This window comes from Bufo bufo, chromosome 3 (assembly GCF_905171765.1).
Source record: "Bufo bufo chromosome 3, aBufBuf1.1, whole genome shotgun sequence".
Classification (NCBI taxonomy): domain Eukaryota; kingdom Metazoa; phylum Chordata; class Amphibia; order Anura; family Bufonidae; genus Bufo; species Bufo bufo.
In genome coordinates, this window is record NC_053391.1 from 245,003,850 (window position 1) to 245,025,336 (window position 21,487).

Below are 21,487 nucleotides of genomic sequence, written 5' to 3' on the forward strand. Positions count from 1 at the left end.
GTTTTTCCCTGCTGCCTCTGGTGCTGGAACTAGAACTTTGAATGGAGAAGAAAGCAGAAAGCTCCATTCAAAGTGTAGTGACGGTTCTGGGTTACTGCAGCTCCGCCCCCAGTGAAGTGAATTGGAGTTGAAGTACAGTAACTTGACATGATCACTACAGTTTGAATGGAGCTGTGCTTCCTGTTCCATTCAAAGTGCTAGTTCCAGTGCCAGAGTCTGCAGGGAGCAGATGATCAATGGGGTGCGGGGTGTTGGACCCTCACCAATCGGATATTAATGTCCTATCCTGGGGATAGGCCATCAATGTCAAGAGCCTGGGAAACCCATTTAATTTGTCCTACACCATGTACAACATTTGCAATTTGATAAATGTTGCTTAGTACATATCTTTTGCGCCCCTCAAATGCTGCTGTAACCTCCTTTTACATAAGGGCCCTGGTACACGACTGTATGCCCTCTGAGACATACGGTCCTTGAGCGCGCCATTTGTCCTGGAGCGGCATTGATCGTGCGCACGGGAGTACAAAGCATCATAGATTACAATGATGTTGTGGACATCGGGCCGCCCGCGGTATAAGATCATATACGGAGGGCATACGGTCGTGTGCAAGGGCCCTAATACATGAATGTGCTGGGTCCTCCAGCGGGGACATACGGAGGGCTAAGTACAAAGTGATTACTAGCTCAATGATCATTAGTGCAAATCCTGGGAAGATTTAAGTGGTTATTCAGATCTGAAGAATGAGATTCATTCATAACAAGAATTAAGTGATCTCTCATGGAGGAATGAAGTTCAGGTGTGAGAACAAGTGTTTGCAAAAGCCTATAATTGGGACTAATCTGTATATAATCTTTGTGTATGGACTACTTTCTCAGTATTGTCACAGAGGTATAAGGCACTTACGTTTGCACACATTTGGGTTGTTTTCGTCAGCAGGCCTCCAGGGCAGGTCATTGTAGAGGTCAGCACAATGCTCACAGTTTGTTCCAGCTGTATTATGTTGGCATGCACATGCACCATGTATCTACAGTAACGACATAAGAACATACATTCTTTGAAAACTGCAATATATCACATTCACATGGTATAAAGTATATTAACATCAGTTTTATTATTGGTCCGATGCTCTGGATCCAGGAATAGTGCTCCATACACACATACTTTACCTCCAAACGTTTGACTATCCCAAGGAAGGTCAACAGGAGCAGCATGCATAGTGCGCAGCAGCATTTTTTTTTTACACTAAACCATATCTCTACTGCCTTCCAATTGCTAACTACACATGCTTAATCCCACCCAATCCTCATTGTGCCACCCCCATTGTTTTGCCCCCTTACTGCCCACATAGAGTACTGATGCCCCCTTACTGCCCACACACAGTAGTGATAATGCCTTAGTGTCCCTTCAACATGGTTTTGCTCCCTTAGTGCCTCACATTTAAGAATGTCCCCTTAGTGCCCACTTTATAGTAAGAATGCATTGTAAGTGGCCCCACAGTTATGCTCCTTTAATGTCCCAACACAGTAGTTATGCCCTTTTTACAGTGGTGGTGCCCTTTAGTGCCCTCTACTAGGCCCCTTACAATAGTTTTTCCATCTAGTGTTAATAAAATAAAATAAAGTAATACTCACCTAGCCCCATTTCTCCAATGAAAGGAGAACATCATGCTCTCCCCAGCTCTCCGAGGGATGATCCCTGGCCTTTGTGCTCTCCTGCACAGCTCAACAGGCACAATGACATCACTGCATTGTGCCTGCTGATGGTAAGAGCACATAGTTACATAGTTAATATGGTTGAAAAAAGACATAATTCCATCAAGTTCAACCAAACACAGTCCGGAGAATGGTTATGTATGATGGGTCCATGCTTCATCACTGCATTCAACTGTATCTGTGTCCTCAGGAAGCAAATACAGTTGAAATCAGGACCTACCTCAGCTGTCCCAGGACTACAGGACAGGCACCAAAATCCAGACGGGTGGGAGGTATGTAAAAAGCTATAATGTATGGAACACTTGAACAGCACGCATACATTGCTATAGACCTAAACTGTAGTTCTGCATGCCTCTAGTGGCAAAGACAAACTTTGTGTTTTCTGAGAGTCACACAAAATCTATGAGAAAAAAAGGTATTTTGTTACATCAGATGTCCTATGATGGAGGAAATCTTCCCTCGAAGCATTGGAAGAAACATATAACGGCATGGCCATAATACTGGCACCATGGTGCAGCACTAACAGTGATTCTAGAAAAGCTCAGCATGTGGCTGCTGCAGCCTCTGATTATCTGCAGTGGTCACATGCTGGCTGCTGTAGACAAAGAGCGGGAGCACCAGCTGTGCAGCAGCGCAGGATCACCTGAAAGAAGAGGTGAGTAAAATCTTTTTTTTTAAACATCTGCAGATGTTTTTATTTACCTGAATGTCACCAAATGGATCTTTTTCTAGTTCATTATCTGATATGCAGCGGTCTGCATGACCATAACAAAAGCAACTGCCATGCACACGCATCTCATTGACTGCATAGAATGCACTCGGTTCTCGATATCTCCGGGGGGGCTGGTGTGTTAGTTGTGTGAAATTTATTCTCAGGTTGGTGAACTGTCCAAGCTCTGCAAAAATACACAGGATTAAATAATCAGTGTTCGGAATGGGATATAAAATGCAAGATCAAGGAAAATGGAAGTCTTATGAGTATATTTTATATTCTGCTGATAAAATGAAACTGTTCCCTGGCCAACCATTGAATAAATTGGGGCCAAACCAATGGATTCTGACATGACCTCTGATGTGTATGGTGATTTCCAGATGGCACAATGTCGGAAGAGATTGGTTGGTTTTCAACATACCCAATATTTTTGATCTTAGGGAGATAATCCACTGCCAGAGGTGTCCGACAGCTGCTTTCTCACTTCTCCCCATTCGGGACACATGACCAAGCTAATCATGTATGTGTATGGAGAAGACGAGTCGGCTAAGAGCCTTATCTGAAAGCTCCTAGATCCTGGTTCAAAGATCAGCCTATAGCTGTCCACAATCATTAGATCTATGTCGGCTGGTTCGGCTGACCATCTGTTGAGTATGGTGTATGTGTATGGCAATATGTAAGGATCTACTGCCTGATTATTTTGTTATCAGGTAGATAAACTGACAGCAGCTATCTTCTCTCTCCCTATTCACTATACAGTATATGCATGCTTGGCCGAGCATACATATGTATGGAAGGATTGGGAGAGATGGTGGTTGGCTGAATCAGCATTTGGTCAACAGTTATCTCATGTATGGCCTGCTTAAATTGTCAAGGAAGAAAACTTTTGATGTCATAGTGACATATCAAAGGTTTTGACCAGTGGGAGTCTGAGTGTTGAGACCCCCACCGATTGGTAGAATGAGGAGAGAGAAGCACTCAAATATAGCGCTCTCTCCTCACTGCAGTCTATGGGTCCATCTCAATTCCATCTCCTGCAGCGAGGAGAGAGCCTCTCTCTTCTCACTCTAGAGATCGTGGGGGGGGGGGGGGGGGGCGCAACACTCAGAACTACACCTTTCAAAAGCTTTGATATGTTGCTGTGAGACATATCAAAAGTTTTCTGAAAGTTCAGCAATATATTAAATGTTTGCAGATTATAAGGCAATGTATTCATTTATATATTGAGATATTTTACAATTAGAAAGAAATGTCATTGTACTTCTGTTTGGCAAATGCTACTGTTCACTTATTTGGCATGAGTGTCTGCAGACTTCCCAGACACGAGGGAATGGTAAAAATTGTAACCACTGGACTATTGCTACACCACTGAACTTTATTCTAAATTGCAACCTATAATGTGAATTGATCCTGGAACCACAGTAAGTTAACAGCAATGATTAAGGTCCTTTATAAGAAGTATAATATAATAGTGTGTGTTACAGCAAATTACATACTGTCATGTAATGGACGCATAGATTTTATATTCTTACCATGGATTTGTTGGCTTTTAGACACAGGAGATGAGAAAGCCATTGCCATTGGGCTAAATTGTATCTGTAAAAGTAATTTAGAAAAATTAAAGGGGTTCTCTCATGACAACAATTTAACCTTGTAAAGAGGGAGTAAGTGCCCCATCCGTTGGGGCCCAAATGCTAGTTCTTGTGATCTGTGGGGGTGACAACAGTCATACCCCTGCCGATCAGACACTTATCCCCTATCCTGTGGATAGAAGGATAAGTGGTTTCATGGGACAACTCTTTTAACATGTGAACAGGCTTCCAGCTTCATCTAAGAACAACCTCAGTAGATTACATTAGATTACATTTAGTTTATTTGACACATTTTATAATGGGAGTAAAACACGGGGCCTCATGTATAAAAAAACAACAACATATTTAAAAAAAAAGTATCAAGTGTTTAAAGCAAGCAAGACAATTGTGCCTTAGCCTCAGAGAACACTGGAAATATTCAATGAACCTGTTTTCTATATTTTGACAAGTACTACACATATACCTTTGGAATCTACTCAGTTTCCAACTTTTAGTATTAAGTCCTCCCTTACGAAGGCCATACACATTTGGCCAACAGCTATCTCCCAGGACTCGATCCTGGCTCCCCCGTGCACATAAACGTTCAATGGGAAGGGAGGAGAAAGCCCGCTGCTGGACACCTCTGGCAGCAGCTTATCTCCCAGGACCACAAAAGGATCAGGTAAAAATATTCATTTTGCCCGAACCATCTCTCCCACGACATTATCTGTTGAGGGAGAGTTGGGACCTCTCTATACACATTAAACTGATTGCCAAATCTGACGACAATACACTAATGTGTATGGGGGCCTTTAGAATGAGTACCTCACATCTGTGTGTGACTATATTTCTGTAAAAAAAAAAATATCTTTTACTACACATTGATCTCCAATACAATATTCTTCAATAATTTACTGGAGATATTACAATTCTGTCAACATTAATTTGTTTAAAGGGGTTGTCCGGGTTCAGAGCCCCCTGACTTGAGCATCGGAACATTTCATGCTCTGATGCTCTCCTTTGTCCTGCGCTGAATCGCGCAGGGCAAAGGCATTTTCTGGCGTTCCGGTGGTAAACCAGGCTCTCCTTGGACTGCCAGGCGGAGGCTTCGGCCCAGCAGTGAGCCCGGCAACGTCACCGGCACTGATGAGCAGGCTTTAGCGCTGCTCTAGCCAGTTAAACAGCTAGGGCAGCGCTAAAGCCCGCCCATCATAGCAGGTGACATCACCGAACACACTGCTGGGCCGAAGCCTCCGCCCGGCAGTGTGTTATTGTAAATAAAAGAGCCCTTGCCCTGCGCTATCCAGCGCAGGGCAAGGGAGAGCATCGAAACATGAACTGCTCCGATGCTCTTGTCAGGGGGGGCTGCCTCAGGGAAATTATGGGCATGTCTGGGTTCAGCTCTGAACCCAGACAACCCCTTTAAGTCTACGTTTATTTTCATATTAAGGCAATGTGGGACATTGTTCATCCACTACAGATAAGACTATAGATAATAACAAGGTGTTCAAAAAGGATGGACATAGATTCAAGCAGTATTTCAGGAAGGCAACATGTTACAATTACCCAAAAAGTTAAAAGAGGTTTAATGACTTAGCAAGTTTTATCTTCTGTGCTCTTCCCCTTAGATAAACGGCCTGTTTCTCAAATTGTCGGTACCAATGCTCTTTGGCACTGGCGGATCAATGCCAAAATGCCACTGAAACGCACACCACACTGCAATTGCTGATTCAGTGTTGCTGAAATGCAGAAGGCAAAACGCCTTGTGTTGTGGCCTCACCATCTTAAGAACGATGGTCGTGGTAGCAAAGATATATCTATTTCAAATTGGATCCATCATTTTTAGTAACCCTGTATAATCCAATGTGTATTCTGCGTATTACACTGCCATATGACATATTGGACAAAGTTATAGGAATCGTAACATCACAGCTTGCTAAATGTTTTATAAAACATTCCTCTTTTTACTATGTATTTTTTTTATAAATGGTGTCTCATAAACATAGCACAAGCTGTTTACTACAAGAAAACAGATGCTGTCTTTGGTTTACCTTGCCCCCATGTGTCGGGTTCCCTTGCAGTTCTTGACATCGCACATCCTCAAGGTTTTGGGGTCGACCTTGTCTTATGTGAGGAAAGGAAGCAGCACAGTTAAAGGCTAAATACTGATAGACCTGCCAAGTCTTCCCAGAGTCAGAAGACCGCTCGATCAGCATGCCAGCTGGCCGGGGGCTCTGTAAGTCAAATGAAAGGAGAGCAGGCAGTTAAAGAGAAGACAAGCGCCAAGTGACATGAAAATTACTGATGGAACATACTCATGGCAGCCATGCTATCATTTCCATATTTGGATGAGATCATTACTCCATAGAAAATGCATATGTCCTTTTCTACTCGTTCCTATGTGCCCTAGAGAAGGGCAGTGACTCTATGATGTCACTTTAACGATAGACTGAATCTGTGAAATACTAATTTGACGGAAACCTGATTTTGAAATTGGCCAGCCTCAGTAACCCATTAAGTATATACGGGACACTTTTACATTTGCTCAACATATACAGTATACTGTTAAACATTGGTAAAGCTTTGATGGTATGGAGAAAACAAAGAAGGCATACACAGCAGCTTCTGCCTGTTGTCACATGCCTGCCGTGTCTAACATGGGACTTACCCTGAAATCCAAAATGACATCACTCAGCTGAAACTTCCTGTTCAAGTCAAATTGCAGAGAAACTGCATCGACTCCTGTGTGGAGAATAAAGTACATCACACTCATTGAAGTAACATAAGTGACAGCATAACTATGAACAAGAAACTAGCTTGCGTCTGGATTGTTATGAAGTTTGAATAGATCAGCAGTACATCTCTTTCATTTTCGTAGAATTTTGATTCTAATGCATTTAGTTATCTTTATAAAAATGTGAACCAAATTGTCACCAGACCTGAACTTTCCCATTAGTTGAGGATTTCAGAGGTTGGACCTGTACCTATCAGGGATTTTTGGCATACCATGTGAATAAGAAAAATGTTTCATTTACAAATAAATGTCTTAAAGGGGTTCTCCAGGAATGATTTCAAATGGCCACCAGCAACCTGTCAGGACTGGTTGCCTCCACTTGCAGTGCTGCCCATGGAAGTGACCTTACTACACACTACGCTCTAGGATTGCATATACTACATATTGATGAGGTTTCCTGTCAGGCTGCTCAGCCATGATGGCATATAATAGGCAGGATCTCATTACCATCTATCGTATATAAGTGTAGAGTCAATTGAGGCCCCGCTCCCTCACCCACCTAGGCAGTTCTGCAAGTGGAGACTAACAGCCCTGCTCACATTCTACGACAAGTTGTTGGCAGTCATTTTAAATAATTCCTGGAGAACCCCTTTTAATGTTGGAATCATATGAAAAAATGCCTTCCTTCGGTGATTCAGCCCAGCTGACTATTGGTCTACCACCATAAGAGTACATGTAGAACTGGTAAAATGATATAGAACGTACCACTCTCAGACTGCCACCAGCGAAGATGACCAATTGGAGAGACCACATTAATGATCCGATGACTCACTGCTGAAAAGGGTTCTCGAGAATCACATCGGCAGCATTGAAACTGGGCCTGAAAGACAATGCTTACAGTTATTTCTATTTTTACTTTTTTTTTACTTTTCTTTTTAGTTATTTCTAAACTCTGCACAGAGCAGCCATAAATATTTCCAGCTTAGAAATATCTCTAGAGCTTTTGTTAGTACTGTATTTGCAATGCAAGTGCACCTGTTCTCCCCTCCAGACCAAGATCCTTCTGGAAGGTTAAAGACTATGTCGTAATTAGAAAAACATGGCTACGTTCTTCCAGTATCAGCAGCACACATATTGCAGTTAAGCTCCATTAAGGCTAATGGTACCAAGCTGCAATACCACACACCTGTAGACAGGGCTGGCACTGTTTTTGGGAGAAGGCAGCCATGCTTTTCTAATACTGAACAACCCCTTTAAAGTGTGTTACTGCTTCACAACTGAATCATGTGGAATTTGTTATATTAGTCTGTTTAATAGAAAAAAAAAGTTGTAAAACAAGCCCCTCCTGTTAACATATTAAGTATGCCAACTGTGCCACAGATTCACATTTTAGTGTCTAACACAATCTAGCTTCCGACACCACGTAGTATTTATTTAACCAGCAGACACCCTTTACTCATTCATTCATGATGATCATGTACCATGTATATCACTATGTAAGAAGACTACTGGTTCTAGAGCAAAGACATAGTCAACTTTACACAGGGCAATGCCCTTAGCAGCACTCCCATATCAACCATTCAAAGATATAGTAATAAACAATGTGTAGGTAGTAAAGAGAAAAATACTAGAATACGACCTGAAGGAATAAACATGTATTAAAACTATTGATGAAAGAAATGTATTTTATATATTTATGTTATCTGTAATTCAAGCACACACTTCATTGTGGGTCCGTATCTTATAATTACGTTCATATATCATACATGCAATATTAGTTGATGATCTGATGTGGACAAGTGGTCTTCCAATTGCCCTCGCATGTAGAATAGTCTTGTATAGGCTTAAAGGGTATTTCATGCTCTACATATTGATGACCTATCCACGGGATAGGTTACTGTTATCAGATCAGAGGGGGCCAGCAACCCCACCGATCAGCTGCTCCTTACCGTCTCTGTTCCTGGCACTAGCACTTTGAAAAGAGATGTGCCTCTGGTTCCATTTAAAATGCAGTGGCCATGCCAATTTTACTGCAGCATACAGTAGATGAGAGCTGGGCTGCAGGAACTTTGAATGGAGCTGGAATCACAGGTATGTTCAAAGTACTAGTTCTGGTGGTGGAGGATGCAGGGAAAAGCTGATTGATGGGGGGTGCCATGTCTCAGACCTCCACTGCTATGATGCTGAAGACCTATCCTAAGGGTAGGTCATCAACATGTGGAGGCCGGATACCCCCTTTAAGATCCATTTATACAGGGTGATAAGAATAATGGTTCACAATCATTGCCCAGGTTTTTTAATGCAGTTTTTGGGGCCAAGGTCACTCCTTCCAAAGTACAAATCCTCTAAATGCAGAGATCTGGAAAACTGTCATCTATTTCCAGTGATAACCAGCAGAACTGTGAGTGCAGCTCTGGGCTGTATGGGTATGTTCACACAAAGCTGCACATACGCTGGTGGAATTGCAGGTGAAAATCTGTAGCATCTTATAGTACTGGTTGATGAGATTTTCCAGAATAAATATATTGAATAGGGAATAGCCAACTACAAGGTAAACTCCTAGAAAGTTTTGGATGACAATCGTGGCTATATGGGTTTCATGCCTCCTGTCCCCTTTGTCAGTAGCTATGAATGCATATATTCAATCCAACTCAATATACTGTATTTATATTTGGGGGGGGGGGGCAAACAGGGCAATTTCCCATGGGCCCCTTTCCAAAAGGGGCCCCCTGCTGTTAGATACTTAAGTGGGCCGAGTGAGGAAGTTTTATTTTATTTTTTTGTATTCAATTCCTTTATTTTCCTCCTCCACATGCTCCCCAGTGTCTCTGTACCATGCTGCAGCGCTCCCTGTGAGAACAGTCACCGCTGCTGTTCCCCTCCCGCTCAGTCTCCCCGTCTCCCCACCAGTGACAGCCCAGCATGCTGCATTAGGCTACTTTCACACTCGCGTTTTGGCTTTCCGTTTGTGAGACTCTCACAAGCGGTCCAAAATGGATCAGTTTTTCCCTAATGCATTCTGAATGGAAAAGGATCCGCTCAGAATGCATCAGTTTGCCTTCGTTCCGCCTCCATTCCGCTTTGGAGACAGACACCAAAACGCTGACGAAACTGAGCCAAACGTTTTCGTCCTGACACACAATGTAAGTCAATGGGGACGGATCCGTTTTCTATGACACAATATGACACAATAGAAAACTGATCCGCCCTCCATTAATTTACAATGGTGTTCAAGACTGATCCGTCTTGGCTATGTTAAAGATAATACAAATGGATGTGTTCTGAACGGATGCAGACGGTTGTATTATCTGAACGGATCCGTCTGTGCAGATCCATGATGGATCCGCACCAAACACAAGTGTGAAAGTAGCCTTATCCACAATCCTGAGTGATGCCACAGACCGGCATCAGGATGCTCTGTGTGGGTGGAGCTAGCATAGCTCCGCCCCCATTCTATGCCTGAACTTGCTCCAGGCTGGAGGCCTAAACTTCATACTGGGATGACTGGGCCTTCTGCATCCGACCACCAGACTCTGACCTCAGCTCCTGAACTGCAAGGGGCTCCCAGGACCCTCTTATCAAAGCACCCGGCCTGTTCCCTCTCCAGTTGGTAAGTCCATGGTGTAAAAGGCATGCAGCAGTGTCTGTGGAGGAGGGTGCAGGGCTGCTGGGGTCACACGCTCATTGTAACAACCCTGCACTGCCCTCAAGTACTGATAGTCACTGACATGTGAGTTCACACTGTCAGCTCTGTGTTTCCCCTGTGGCCCTCCTGAGTTGCTCCCCCTGCGTGCTGTGTGAGCTCCCTGTGACCGCAGTGAGTGCTCGCTGTGCGTGCTGTGTGAGCTTCTTGTGCCCCTTTATTTACGCTCCCTGTGCCCCCTCCTGTGTGCTCCCTGTGCCCCCTCCTATGTTGCTCCCTGTGCCCCCAGTGTGTGCTCCCTATGCGTGCTGTGTGAGCTCCTTGTGCCCCCTGTTTTTGCTTCATGTGTGCGCTCCCTGTGCCCCCTCCTGTGTTGCTCCCTGTGCATGCTGTGTGAGCTCCTTGTGCCCCTGTGTGTGCTCCATGTGTGCGCTCCCTGTGCCCGCTGTGTGAGCTCCCTGTGCCCCCTCTGTGTGCTGCCTGTATGTGATCCCTGTGCCGTTGTGTGTGCTTCCTGTGCCCCCTCCCTGTGTGAGATCCCTGTACCCCCTGTGCCCGCTGTGTATGCTCTCTGTGTTTCGTATGTAAGCTCCCTGTGCCCCTGTGTAAACTCCATCCACAGGTACCCCATAATAGTGTCATCCACAGATCCCCCATGACAGTGTGTCATCCACAGATCCCCCATAACAGTGTGTCATCCACAGATCCCCCATAACCGTGTGTCATCCACAGGTTCCCTATAACCATGTGTCATCCACAGATCCCCATAATAGTGTCATCCACAAATCCCCCATAACAGTGTGTCATCCACAGATTCCCCCATAACATACCTACAACCAGTGTAAGTTATGGCAAGTTTACCTGCAATCCTAGGCAAGTGCTACTTACGTCTGTGGACACATTTCTACTAAGGGCTCTTTCACACCTGCGTTGTTGGGTTCCGGCATAGAGTTCCGTCGTCGGGCTCTATGCCGGAAGAATCCTGATCAGGATTATCCCCATGCATTCTGAATGGAGAGAAATCCGTTCAGGATGCATCAGGATGCCTTCAGTTCCGGAACGGAACGTTTTTTGGCCGGAGAAAATACTGCAGCATGCTGCGCTTTTTGCTCAAAAATCCTGAACACTTGCCGCAAGGCCGGATCCAGAATTAATGCCCATTGAAAGGCATTAATCCGGATCTGGCCTTAAGCTAAACGTCGTTTCGGCGCATTACCGGATCCGACGTTTAGCTTTTTCTGAATGGTTACCATGGCTTCCAGGACGCTAAAGTCCTGGTTGCCATGGTAAAGTGTAGTGGGGAGCGGGGGAGCAGTATACTTACCGTCCGTGCGGCTCCCAGGGCGCTTCACAGTGACGTCAGGGCGCCCCACGCTCATGGATGACGTGTCGCATGGATCACGTCATCCATGCGCATGGGGCGCTCTGACGTCATTCTGGAGCGCCCCGGGAGGAGCACGGACGGTAAGTATACTGCTCCCCCGCTCCCCACTACTACTATGGCAGCCAGGACTTTAATAGCGTCCTGGGTGCCATAGTAACACTGAACGCATTTTGAAGACGAATCCGTCTTCAAATGCTTTCAGTTCACTTGCGTTGTTACCGGCAAATGGAGTGCACGACAGATCCGGACAACGCAAGTGTGAAAGAGCCCTAAGTAATGAGATTATTGCACAGAACTGTGGCACATATCATCTATATTATACAGGTGAAACTCGAAAAATTTTAATATTGTGCAAAGTTCATTTATTTCAGTAATGCAACTTAAATGGTGAAACTAACATATGTGATAGACTCATTACATGCAAAGCGAGATATTCCAAGCCTTTATTTGTTATAATTTGGATGATTATGGCTTACAGCTTATGAAACCCCAAAGTTACAATTTTGAGGTCTAATTTTAGGCCTCTTTCACACTACAGTATGTTGATTTCAGTGTTTTGCGTTCCGTTTTTCATGGATCCGTTGTTCCGTTTTTTTGTTTCCGTTGTGTTTCCGTTTCCGTTCCGTTTTTCCGTATAGCATAGGCTTATTGCACACGACAGTATATTTTCACGGTCCGCAAAACGGGGTCCCGTTTTTCCATGATCCGTGACCGTTTTTTCGTCCGTGGGTCTTCCTTGATTTTTGGAGGATCCACGGACATGAAAAAAAAGTCGTTTTGGTGTCCGCCTGGCCGTGCGGAGCCAAACGGATCCGTCCTGAATTACAATGCAAGTCAATGGGGACGGATCCGTTTGACGTTGACACAATATGGTGCCATTTCAAACGGATCCGTCCCTATTGACTTTCAATGTAAAGTCTGGAGTCCCTTATACCATCGGATCGGAGTTTTCTCCAATCCGATGGTATATTTTAACTTGAAGCGTCCCCATCACCATGGGAACGCCTCTATGTTAGAATATACTGTCGGATATGAGTTAGATCGTGAAACCTCATTTCCGACAGTATATTCTAACACAGAGGCGTTCCCATGGTGATGGGGACGCTTCTAGTTAGAATATACTACAAACTGTGTACATGACTGCCCCCTGCTGCCTAGCAGCATCCGATCACTTACAGGGGGCCGTGATCAGCACAATTAACCCCTCAGGTGCCGCACCTGAAGGGGTTAATTGTACTATCATATCCCCCTGTAAGAGATCAGGGCTGCCAGGCAGCAGGGGGCAGACCCCCCCTCCCTAGTTTGAATATCATTGGTGGCCAGTGCGGCCCCCCCCCCCCTTCCTCCCTCTATTGTAATAATTCGTTGGTGGCACAGTGTGCGCCCCCCCCTTCCTCCCTCTATTGTAATAATTCGTTGGTGGCACAGTTTGCGCCCCCCCCCCCCTTCCTCCCTCTATAATAATAATTCGTCGGTGGCACAGTGTGCGCCCCCCATCGGCCCCCCCTCCCTCTATAGCATTAACAACATTGGTGGCCAGTGTGCGGCCTCCCATCTCCCCCCCCCCCCCCCCGATCATTGGTGGCAGCGGGTTACTAGCAATAGTACAATAGTAAAAGATTCATACTTACCTGGGAGCTGCGATGTCTGTGTCCGGCCGGGAGCTCTTCCTACTGGTAAGTGACAGTTCATTTAGCAATGCGCCGCACAGACCTGTCACTTACAGTAGGTGGAGCTCCCGGCCGGACACGAACATCGCAGCAGCCACCAGCAGGTAAGTATGAATCTTCTACTATTGTACTATTGCTAAGTAACCATGGCAACCAGGACTGTAGTAGCATCCTGGTTGCCATGGTTACCGATCAGAGCCCCAGCGATTAAACTGGGACTCCGATCGGAACTCCGCTGCCATCAATGATGGGGGGGGGGAGATGGGAGGCCGCACACTGGCCACCAATGTTGTTAATGCTATAGAGGGAGGGGGGGCGATGGGGGGCGCACACTGTTCCACCAACAAATTATTACAATAGAGGGAAGGGGGGGGGGGGCGCACACTGTGCCACCAACGAATAATTACAATAGAGGGAGGGGGGGGCGCACTGGCCACCAACCTATTATTACAATAGAGGGGGGGGGGCCGCACTGGCCACCAATAATATTCAAACTGGGGAGGGGGGGAGGGTCTGCCCCCTGCTGCCTGGCAGCCCTGATCTCTTACAGGGGGATATGATAGTACAATTAACCCCTTCAGGTGCGGCACCTGAAGGGGTTAATTGTGCTGATCACGGCCCCCTGTAAGAGATCGGGTGCTGCCAGGCAGCAGGGGGCAGTCTTGTACACAGTTTGTAGTGTATTCTAACTAGAAGCGTCCCCATCACCATGGGGACGCCTCTGTGTTAGAATATACTGTCGGTTCTGAGTTTTCACGAAGTGAAAACTCAGCTATGAAAAAGCTTTTATGCAGACGGATCTTCGGATCCGTCTGTATAAAAAGTAACCTACGGCCACGGATCACGGACACGGATGCCAATCTTGTGTGCATCCGTGTTCTTTCACGGACCCATTGACTTGAATGGGTCCGTGAACCGTTGGCCGTGAAAAAAATAGGACAGGTCTTATTTTTTTCACGGCCAGGAAACACGGATCTCGGATGCGGCTGCAAAACGGTGCATCTTTCGTTTTTTCCACGGACCCATTGAAAGTCAATGGGTCCGCGAAAAAAAACGGAAAACGGCACAACGGCCACGGGTGCACACAACGGTCGTGTGAAAGAGGCCATATACAGTATACAGTAATTACATAGAAACAATTGGGCTGGCCATAACATTTTCAATAGATGGTTCAGAAAAAAACGGAACGGATACGGAAGACATACGGATGCATTTCCGTATGTGTTCCGTTTTTTTTGCGGACCCATTGACTTGAATGGAGCCACGGAATGTGATTTGCGGCCAAATATAGGACATGTTCTATCTTGCAACGGAACGGAAAAACGGAAATACGGAAGCGGAATGCATACGGAACACATTACGTTTTTTTTGCGGAACCATTGAAATTAATGGTTCCGTATACGGACCGTATACGGAACGCAAAAAACGGCCCGCAAAACGGAAAAAAAAAACGGTAGTGTGAAAGAGGCCTTAAGCTGCATTAATGCAATTCCTTTTAATTTGCATTACTGAAATAAACGGACTTTTGCACGATATTCTAATTTTTCGAGTTTCACCGGTATACTCTGGCGCATACCTATAGGACATACCGTACTTCTGGTGCATCCCATCTATTGGACTTATTTTGGTGTAATTTGGCGCATGTTCATATCAAGTACTCAGCGTGCTTTATTATACATATGTGTGCCAGCCATAATACCTAGCAGAATATTGCCATTAGTGCAGGCCCTGCAGAAAGTTTTTACCACATATTTTTAGATATTGTATGTTTTATATGTTGTGATCACTTATTTTATACTAGTCATTTTTTCTGACCTACTGCTATATTTTCTGTATCTGTGCTTTCTTTTTCTGAGGGTACCAAAATCAAGTAATGCTTCAGCGTTCACATCCCATATTATGATGAGGTGAGTTATTACATAAATCTATGGAAAATATCAACATATAATATTAGTTGCAAAATCCATAGAAATCCAAATCTATATACAAGCCTTGACTTCAGCCTATGATGCCTGAAGCATTTCACCTTACTGGAAGAGAGAATATAGTCAGGATGAGGTCCTGGCAGTAACAGGGTGAAAGTTATCTCGGGTAATCAAGTGAAGTTTACCAAGGACCACAAACAGACCTTTGTAGTGGTTTTTGTCTGCATCCATGCTACGAACTAGGTGAAAGGTTACTGGGTGAAAAGTCAGCCTGCATAAGGATTGCAGTGAATTCCCACAGACACAGCTGCCTGCCACAATACATTTCTATGGGGGATCACATTTCTACAACAAAGGGCTGCCACATTTCCTCCATGCTTCTGTATGAATATATGGGATTTCATTTTGTTTACGGCGGACCATGTTCATGACAGGACCAGATCCATTTGTATAAAAGGGTACAATTTCCACATAAAGCAGAGTATTGTTAAATCTGGAAAGGAGTCTGGGAATGTTATCCTCTGCTCTACTTCTAAACACTAATCACTAGATTCCTAGAAATTCAATAAAACAGGTGTATTCTGATATTTTTATATTATATAGGCCTCATGCACAGGACCGTTGTTCTGGTCCGCTTCCGGGCCGCAGTTTTTGCGGCTCGGGTGCGGACCCATTCACTTCAATGGTGCCGCAAAAGATGCGGACAGCACTCCGTGTGCTGTCCGCATCCATTGCCCCGCAAAAAATAAATAAAAAAATTGCAGAAGGCACACGGGCGGCTTCCGTGTTTTGCGGATTAGCAGTTTGTGGACCGCAAAAAACTGAACGGTCATGTGCATGAGGCCATAAAGGTGTACAGCTCCAACTAAATTCTGCAATTAACAAATATAGTCATTCCTAGTCAAACACATCCTATAAGTCGGGCCTAGATAGAGGAATGACTTGGCTAAGTCCTTATGCACACGACCGTACCCGTTTTGTGATCCACAAAACACAAATACTTTGTACTTCCAGAATTTTCCCTTCCGCTTGGCCCGCTCTATGTTAGAAAATGCCTATTCTATTCCGCAAAACAGACAATAGGACATGGTTTATCTTTTTTGCAGGGCCGCAGAACGGACATACGGATGCAGCCAGTACACGGTGTGCTGTCCAAATCTTTTGCGGCCCCATTGAAATGAATGGGTCCGCATCTGATCCGCAAAAAACGTGGATAGGATGCAGACTGAAAATATGTCCGTGTGCATGGGGCCTTATGGTGGTACATAGAGGAGACAAAACATATGTAAATTGGGCCCCCGTTTTATGTTGTTGGTTGATGGCACCACATTCCTGCCCACCTGAGATAGTCTTACTGCTTGTTTGTCTGTACCCATCCCCTTAAGTTATCTTTGGGCTAAATCCTCTGTTTGCAGATGTCACAGGCCATTGAGAAGGAAACCATCTTTAGGTTTAGAAAAGGAGATCAACACTCTTGGTTGGTTGCCTGGAATGCAATTCTGGCATGGAGACATTGCATGTTGATATTTTAAGCCATCGTCTTAAAGGGGTTTTCAGGACCTAAATATTAAAGGCCTATCCTTTGAAAGTGAACAGGACTGAGCTGTGGTACTAGGCAAAGTTGCGAGTACAGACAGCCATCAATTAATAAATACTTTGCTCTCTGTATACCGGGGTGGTGCAGTGGAGAGAACTGGAAATTGCTTAAACACCACGAACAACCTGAATAACCTGTTATACAGCAGTCTAGTACAGTAAACCACGGTTTGCCTGGCTTAAACCCAAAATAAATATGGGATCATCTTTCATTTTATGCAGTGTACTTGCTTTTGATGTGAAAAACTTTAAAGGGGTCCTCCAGGAATGATTTAAAATGGCTGTCCTAGAATGTGAGAAGGAGTGGAGGGTGAGGGGGCCTCACTACACACTGCACTTCTCTACAATAGATTGTAATGTTGAGATCTTGCCTATTATATGCCATCATGGCTGAGCAGCCTGACAGGAGAACTCACCAATATTTAGTATATGTAAGTGCCAGAGTGAAGTGTGTAGTGAGGCCCTGCAGGAAGCTCTGTTCACATTCTAGGACAGGTTAACTGTGCTGTCACACGCAGTGGCCACCACACAGTTACTCCTTGCTGTTTGGAAAAAATCAGTGCACCGAATTACGTTTCTTTCATTAGTAATCTGAAGGCATCTGAAGCTCATGGGTGCAACTTGGCCAAGGAACAGCTCTGTGGTGGCTGCTATGTGTGACAGCGCCCTACATGTAACAGAGGCTATTATGCTAATATAACAGCAATTGGTTTAGGTTTTGTCTTTGTGTTAGATGATTTCCTTGATGATTATTACCTACTGACAAATATATTGTCTACTTTATTGCTGTTCTTCATCCGCTTCATCTCTTTTAAAAGTATAAAACAGTTATTTCCACTTTCATAGCATAATAAAATTGTGTGACTCATTATTATTCTGGACAAAAGGATACAGATGATGCAAATGTCAAGTCAGCATTCCATTCCTCTGCCTCATTTACTATAATATCATCTTGTAAATGGCAAATTTATCAATGTTCCAGCAGGGCTGACCTCCGACGACTATGATGCTGCTGCCTGCTGCATAATGTTCCAAAAGCAGCAGAAATGAAAACTGAATTAGTCATAGATTGCAGTAGTTTCCGGAACTATCTAATCTTTGTTCTAATATTCTGACATGTGTCATTTGCCAATGGTATGCACTGTGCTAGAACAAGTAGTAACAAGATGGTGAATACCATCTCATAACTTTGGGCTCATAATTTGTACATTTTATCACTAAACTACACTGCTCAAAAAAATAAAGGGAACACAAAAATAACACATCCTAGATCTGAATTAATTAAATATTCTTCTGAAATACTTTGTTCTTTACATAGTTGAATGTGCTGACAACAAAATCACACAAAAAAAAAAATAGAAATCAAATTTTTTGACCCATGGAGGTCTGGATTTGAAGTCACCCTCAAAATTAAAGTGGAAAAACACACTACAGGCTGATCCAACTTTGATGTAATGTCCTTAAAACAAGTCAAAATGAGGCTCAGTAGTGTGTGTGGCCTCCACGTGCCTGTATGACCTCCCTACAACGCCTGTGCATGCTCCTGATGAGGTGGCGGACGGTCTCTTGAGGGATCTCCTCCAAGACCTGGACTAAAGCATCTGCCAACTCCTGGACAGTCTGTGGTGCAACGTGACGTTGGTGGATAGAGCGAGACGTGATGTCCCAGATGTGCTCAATTGGATTCAGGTCTGGGGAACGGGCGGGCCAGTCCATAGCATCAATGCCTTCGTCTTGCAGGAACTGCTGACACACTCCAGCCACATGAGGTCTAGCATTGTCTTGCATTAGGAGGAACCCAGGGCCAACCGCACCAGCATATGGTCTCACAAGGGGTCTGAGGATCTCATCTCGGTACCTAATGGCAGTCAGGCTACCTCTGGCGAGCACATGGAGGGCTGTGCGGCCCTCCAAAGAAATGCCACCCCACACCATTACTGACCTAATGCCAAAGCGGTCATGCAGGAAGATGTTTCAGGCAGCAGAACGTTCTCCACGGCGTCTCCAGACTCTGTCACGTCTGTCACATGTGCTCAGTGTGAACCTGCATCATCTGTGAAGCGCACAGGGCACAAGTGGAGAATTTGCCAATCTTGGTGTTTTCTGGCAAATGCCAAACGTCCTGCACGGTGTTGGGCTGTAAGCACAACCCCCACCTGTGGACGTCGGGCCCTCATATCACCCTCATGGAGTCTTTTTCTGACCGTTTGAGCAGACACATGCACATTTGTGGCCTGCTGGAGGTCATTTTGCAGGGCTCTGGCAGTGCTCCTCCTGTTCCTCCTTGCACAAAGGCGGAGGTAGCGGTCCTGCTGCTGGGTTGTTACCCTCCTACGGCCTCCTCCACGTCTCCTGATTTACTGGCCTGTCTCCTGGTAGCGCCTCCATGCTCTGGACACTACGCTGACAGACACAGCAAACCTTCTTGCCATAGCTCGCATTTATGTGCCATCCTGGATAAGCTGCACTACCTGAGCCACTTGTGTGGGTTGTAGACTCCATCTCATGCTACCACTAGAGTGAAAGCACCGGCAGCATTCAAAAGTGACCAAAACATCAGCCAGGAAGCATAGGAACTGAGAAGTGGTCAGGTCACCACCTGCAGAACCACTCCTTTATTGGGGGTGTCTTGCTAATTGCCTATAATTTCCACCTGTTGTCTATCCCATTTGCACAACAGCATGTGAAATTGATTGTCACTCAGTGTTGCTTCCTAAGTGGACAGTTTGATTTCACAGAAGTGTGATTGACTTGGCGTTACATTGTGTTGTTTAAGTGTTCCCATTATTATTTTTTTGAGCAGTGTATATTACATTCTGATTGCTGAGAATATATCCAAAGTCGAGGGGCTTATATTATTGACTGATACAGTATACTGAATAGTAGTTTCAAGGAAAAGGTGTGGCTTTTATGCGCCATTGTTTACCAAAAAGCATTCTCACCATCCATGGGCATACAGTAAGCCAGTGCTTCTCAAATAGTGGGGCGCGCCCCCCAGGGGGGGCGCCAGGCTCCGTAAAGGGGGGCTCGTTCAGGGCCGGCCTTTGGGGTGTGCGAATTTCTTCTGTATAATGCCGGCAGGCAGGGAGGGTGGCTGGCGCGTCCCTCAGTGATGTCACGTGCCTGCGCCGCCTGCTTTATGAATGAAGCAGGCGGCACAGACAAGTGACGTCACTGAGGGACGCGCCGGCCGCCTGCCGGCATTATAAAGAAGAAAATCGGATATACGGTACTATTAGGAGTGAGGGGGGCATGTTTAATAACTTTAAACGGCGGCGGCGGGCACACGGAATCTGTGGATGGCACAGTTAAGGGGTGGGGGTCTGTGGATGGCACTGTGGATGGCACTGTTATGGGGTGGGGGGTCTGTGGATGGCACATATATAACAGTGCCAGCCACAGATCCCCCTGTAACAGTGCCAGCCAGAGATCCCCCGCATAAGTGTCCGTCATCCACAGATCCCCCCATAAGTGTCCGTCATCCACAGATCCCCCCATAAGTGTCCGTCATCCACAGATCCCCCCATAAGTGTCCGTCATCCACAGATCCCCCCATAAGTGTCCGTCATCCACAGATCCCCCCATAAGTGTCCGTCATCCACAGATCCCCCCATAAGTGTCCGTCATCCACAGATCCCCCCATAAGTGTCCGTCATCCACAGATCCCCCCATAAGTGTCCGTCATCCACAGATCCCCCCCATAAGTGTCCGTCATCCACAGATCCCCCCCATAAGTGTCCGTCATCCACAGATCCCCCCCATAAGTGTCCGTCATCCACAGATCCCCCCCATAAGTGTCCGTCATCCACAGATCCCCCCCATAAGTGTCCGTCATCCACAGATCCCCCCATAAGTGTCCGTCATCCACAGATCCCCCCATAAGTGTGTGTCCGATCCACATTTCTTTCTTTTTTTTTTCTCTTATACGTTAATAAGGATACAGTGTTATGCAGAGGTGTACTTATAACAATTTTATAGACAAATGATACTATTTTCAGTCGCGCGGGGGGCGCGAAATGTTTTCTCCTTCCTAGGGGGGGCATGACAGAAAATAATTGAGAAGCACTGCAGTAAGCCAACAAACAGGTTTGTAAAGTTAGACTAGACAGTCTAAGGCCTCTTTCACAGGGGATTGCGTGTGAGGACTGGATAGGATGCGCTGTAAAATGTGCTATTTTTCCGCGCGAGTGAAAAGCGTTTTAATGCGTTTTGCACTCGCGTGAGAAAAATCGGCATGTTTGGTACCCAGACCCGAACCCGGACTTCTTCACAAAAATTCAGGTTTGGGATCGGTGTTGTGTAAATTTTATTATTTTCCCTTATAACATGGTCTATTGATTCACTTGCTGTATTCATCTGCACATTTTATTGTGTGAACAGACTGGTAAATTATCTTTGACTAATTTGATTTTTATCTCCTTCTCATACATGCCTATATGATTATAAAGTAAGGCCGGACGGAGCGGTACGCTTCAGGGGAGGCCGGCATGAGGGGTTTGGTTAGCGAGGGCTAGAGTAGGGCAGGGGTTAACTGGAAGC

General features: G+C 45.3%; 1 protein-coding gene across 1 annotated transcript in view; it reads right to left on the reverse strand.

The window, feature by feature from the left end:
• The window catches only part of LAMB3 (laminin subunit beta 3), a 155,770-nt gene that overhangs the window by 54,494 nt on the left and 79,789 nt on the right, over nt 1-21,487 (reverse strand). Inside the window, exons 4-9 of the mRNA XM_040424063.1 lie at nt 7,496-7,610; nt 6,665-6,738; nt 6,048-6,230; nt 3,958-4,021; nt 2,416-2,609; nt 905-1,025 (exon numbers count right to left, since the gene is read on the reverse strand). Coding sequence (XP_040279997.1) covers nt 905-1,025; nt 2,416-2,609; nt 3,958-4,021; nt 6,048-6,230; nt 6,665-6,738; nt 7,496-7,610 — 751 coding nt within the window. The remainder of the gene's footprint in view (nt 1-904; nt 1,026-2,415; nt 2,610-3,957; nt 4,022-6,047; nt 6,231-6,664; nt 6,739-7,495; nt 7,611-21,487) is intronic.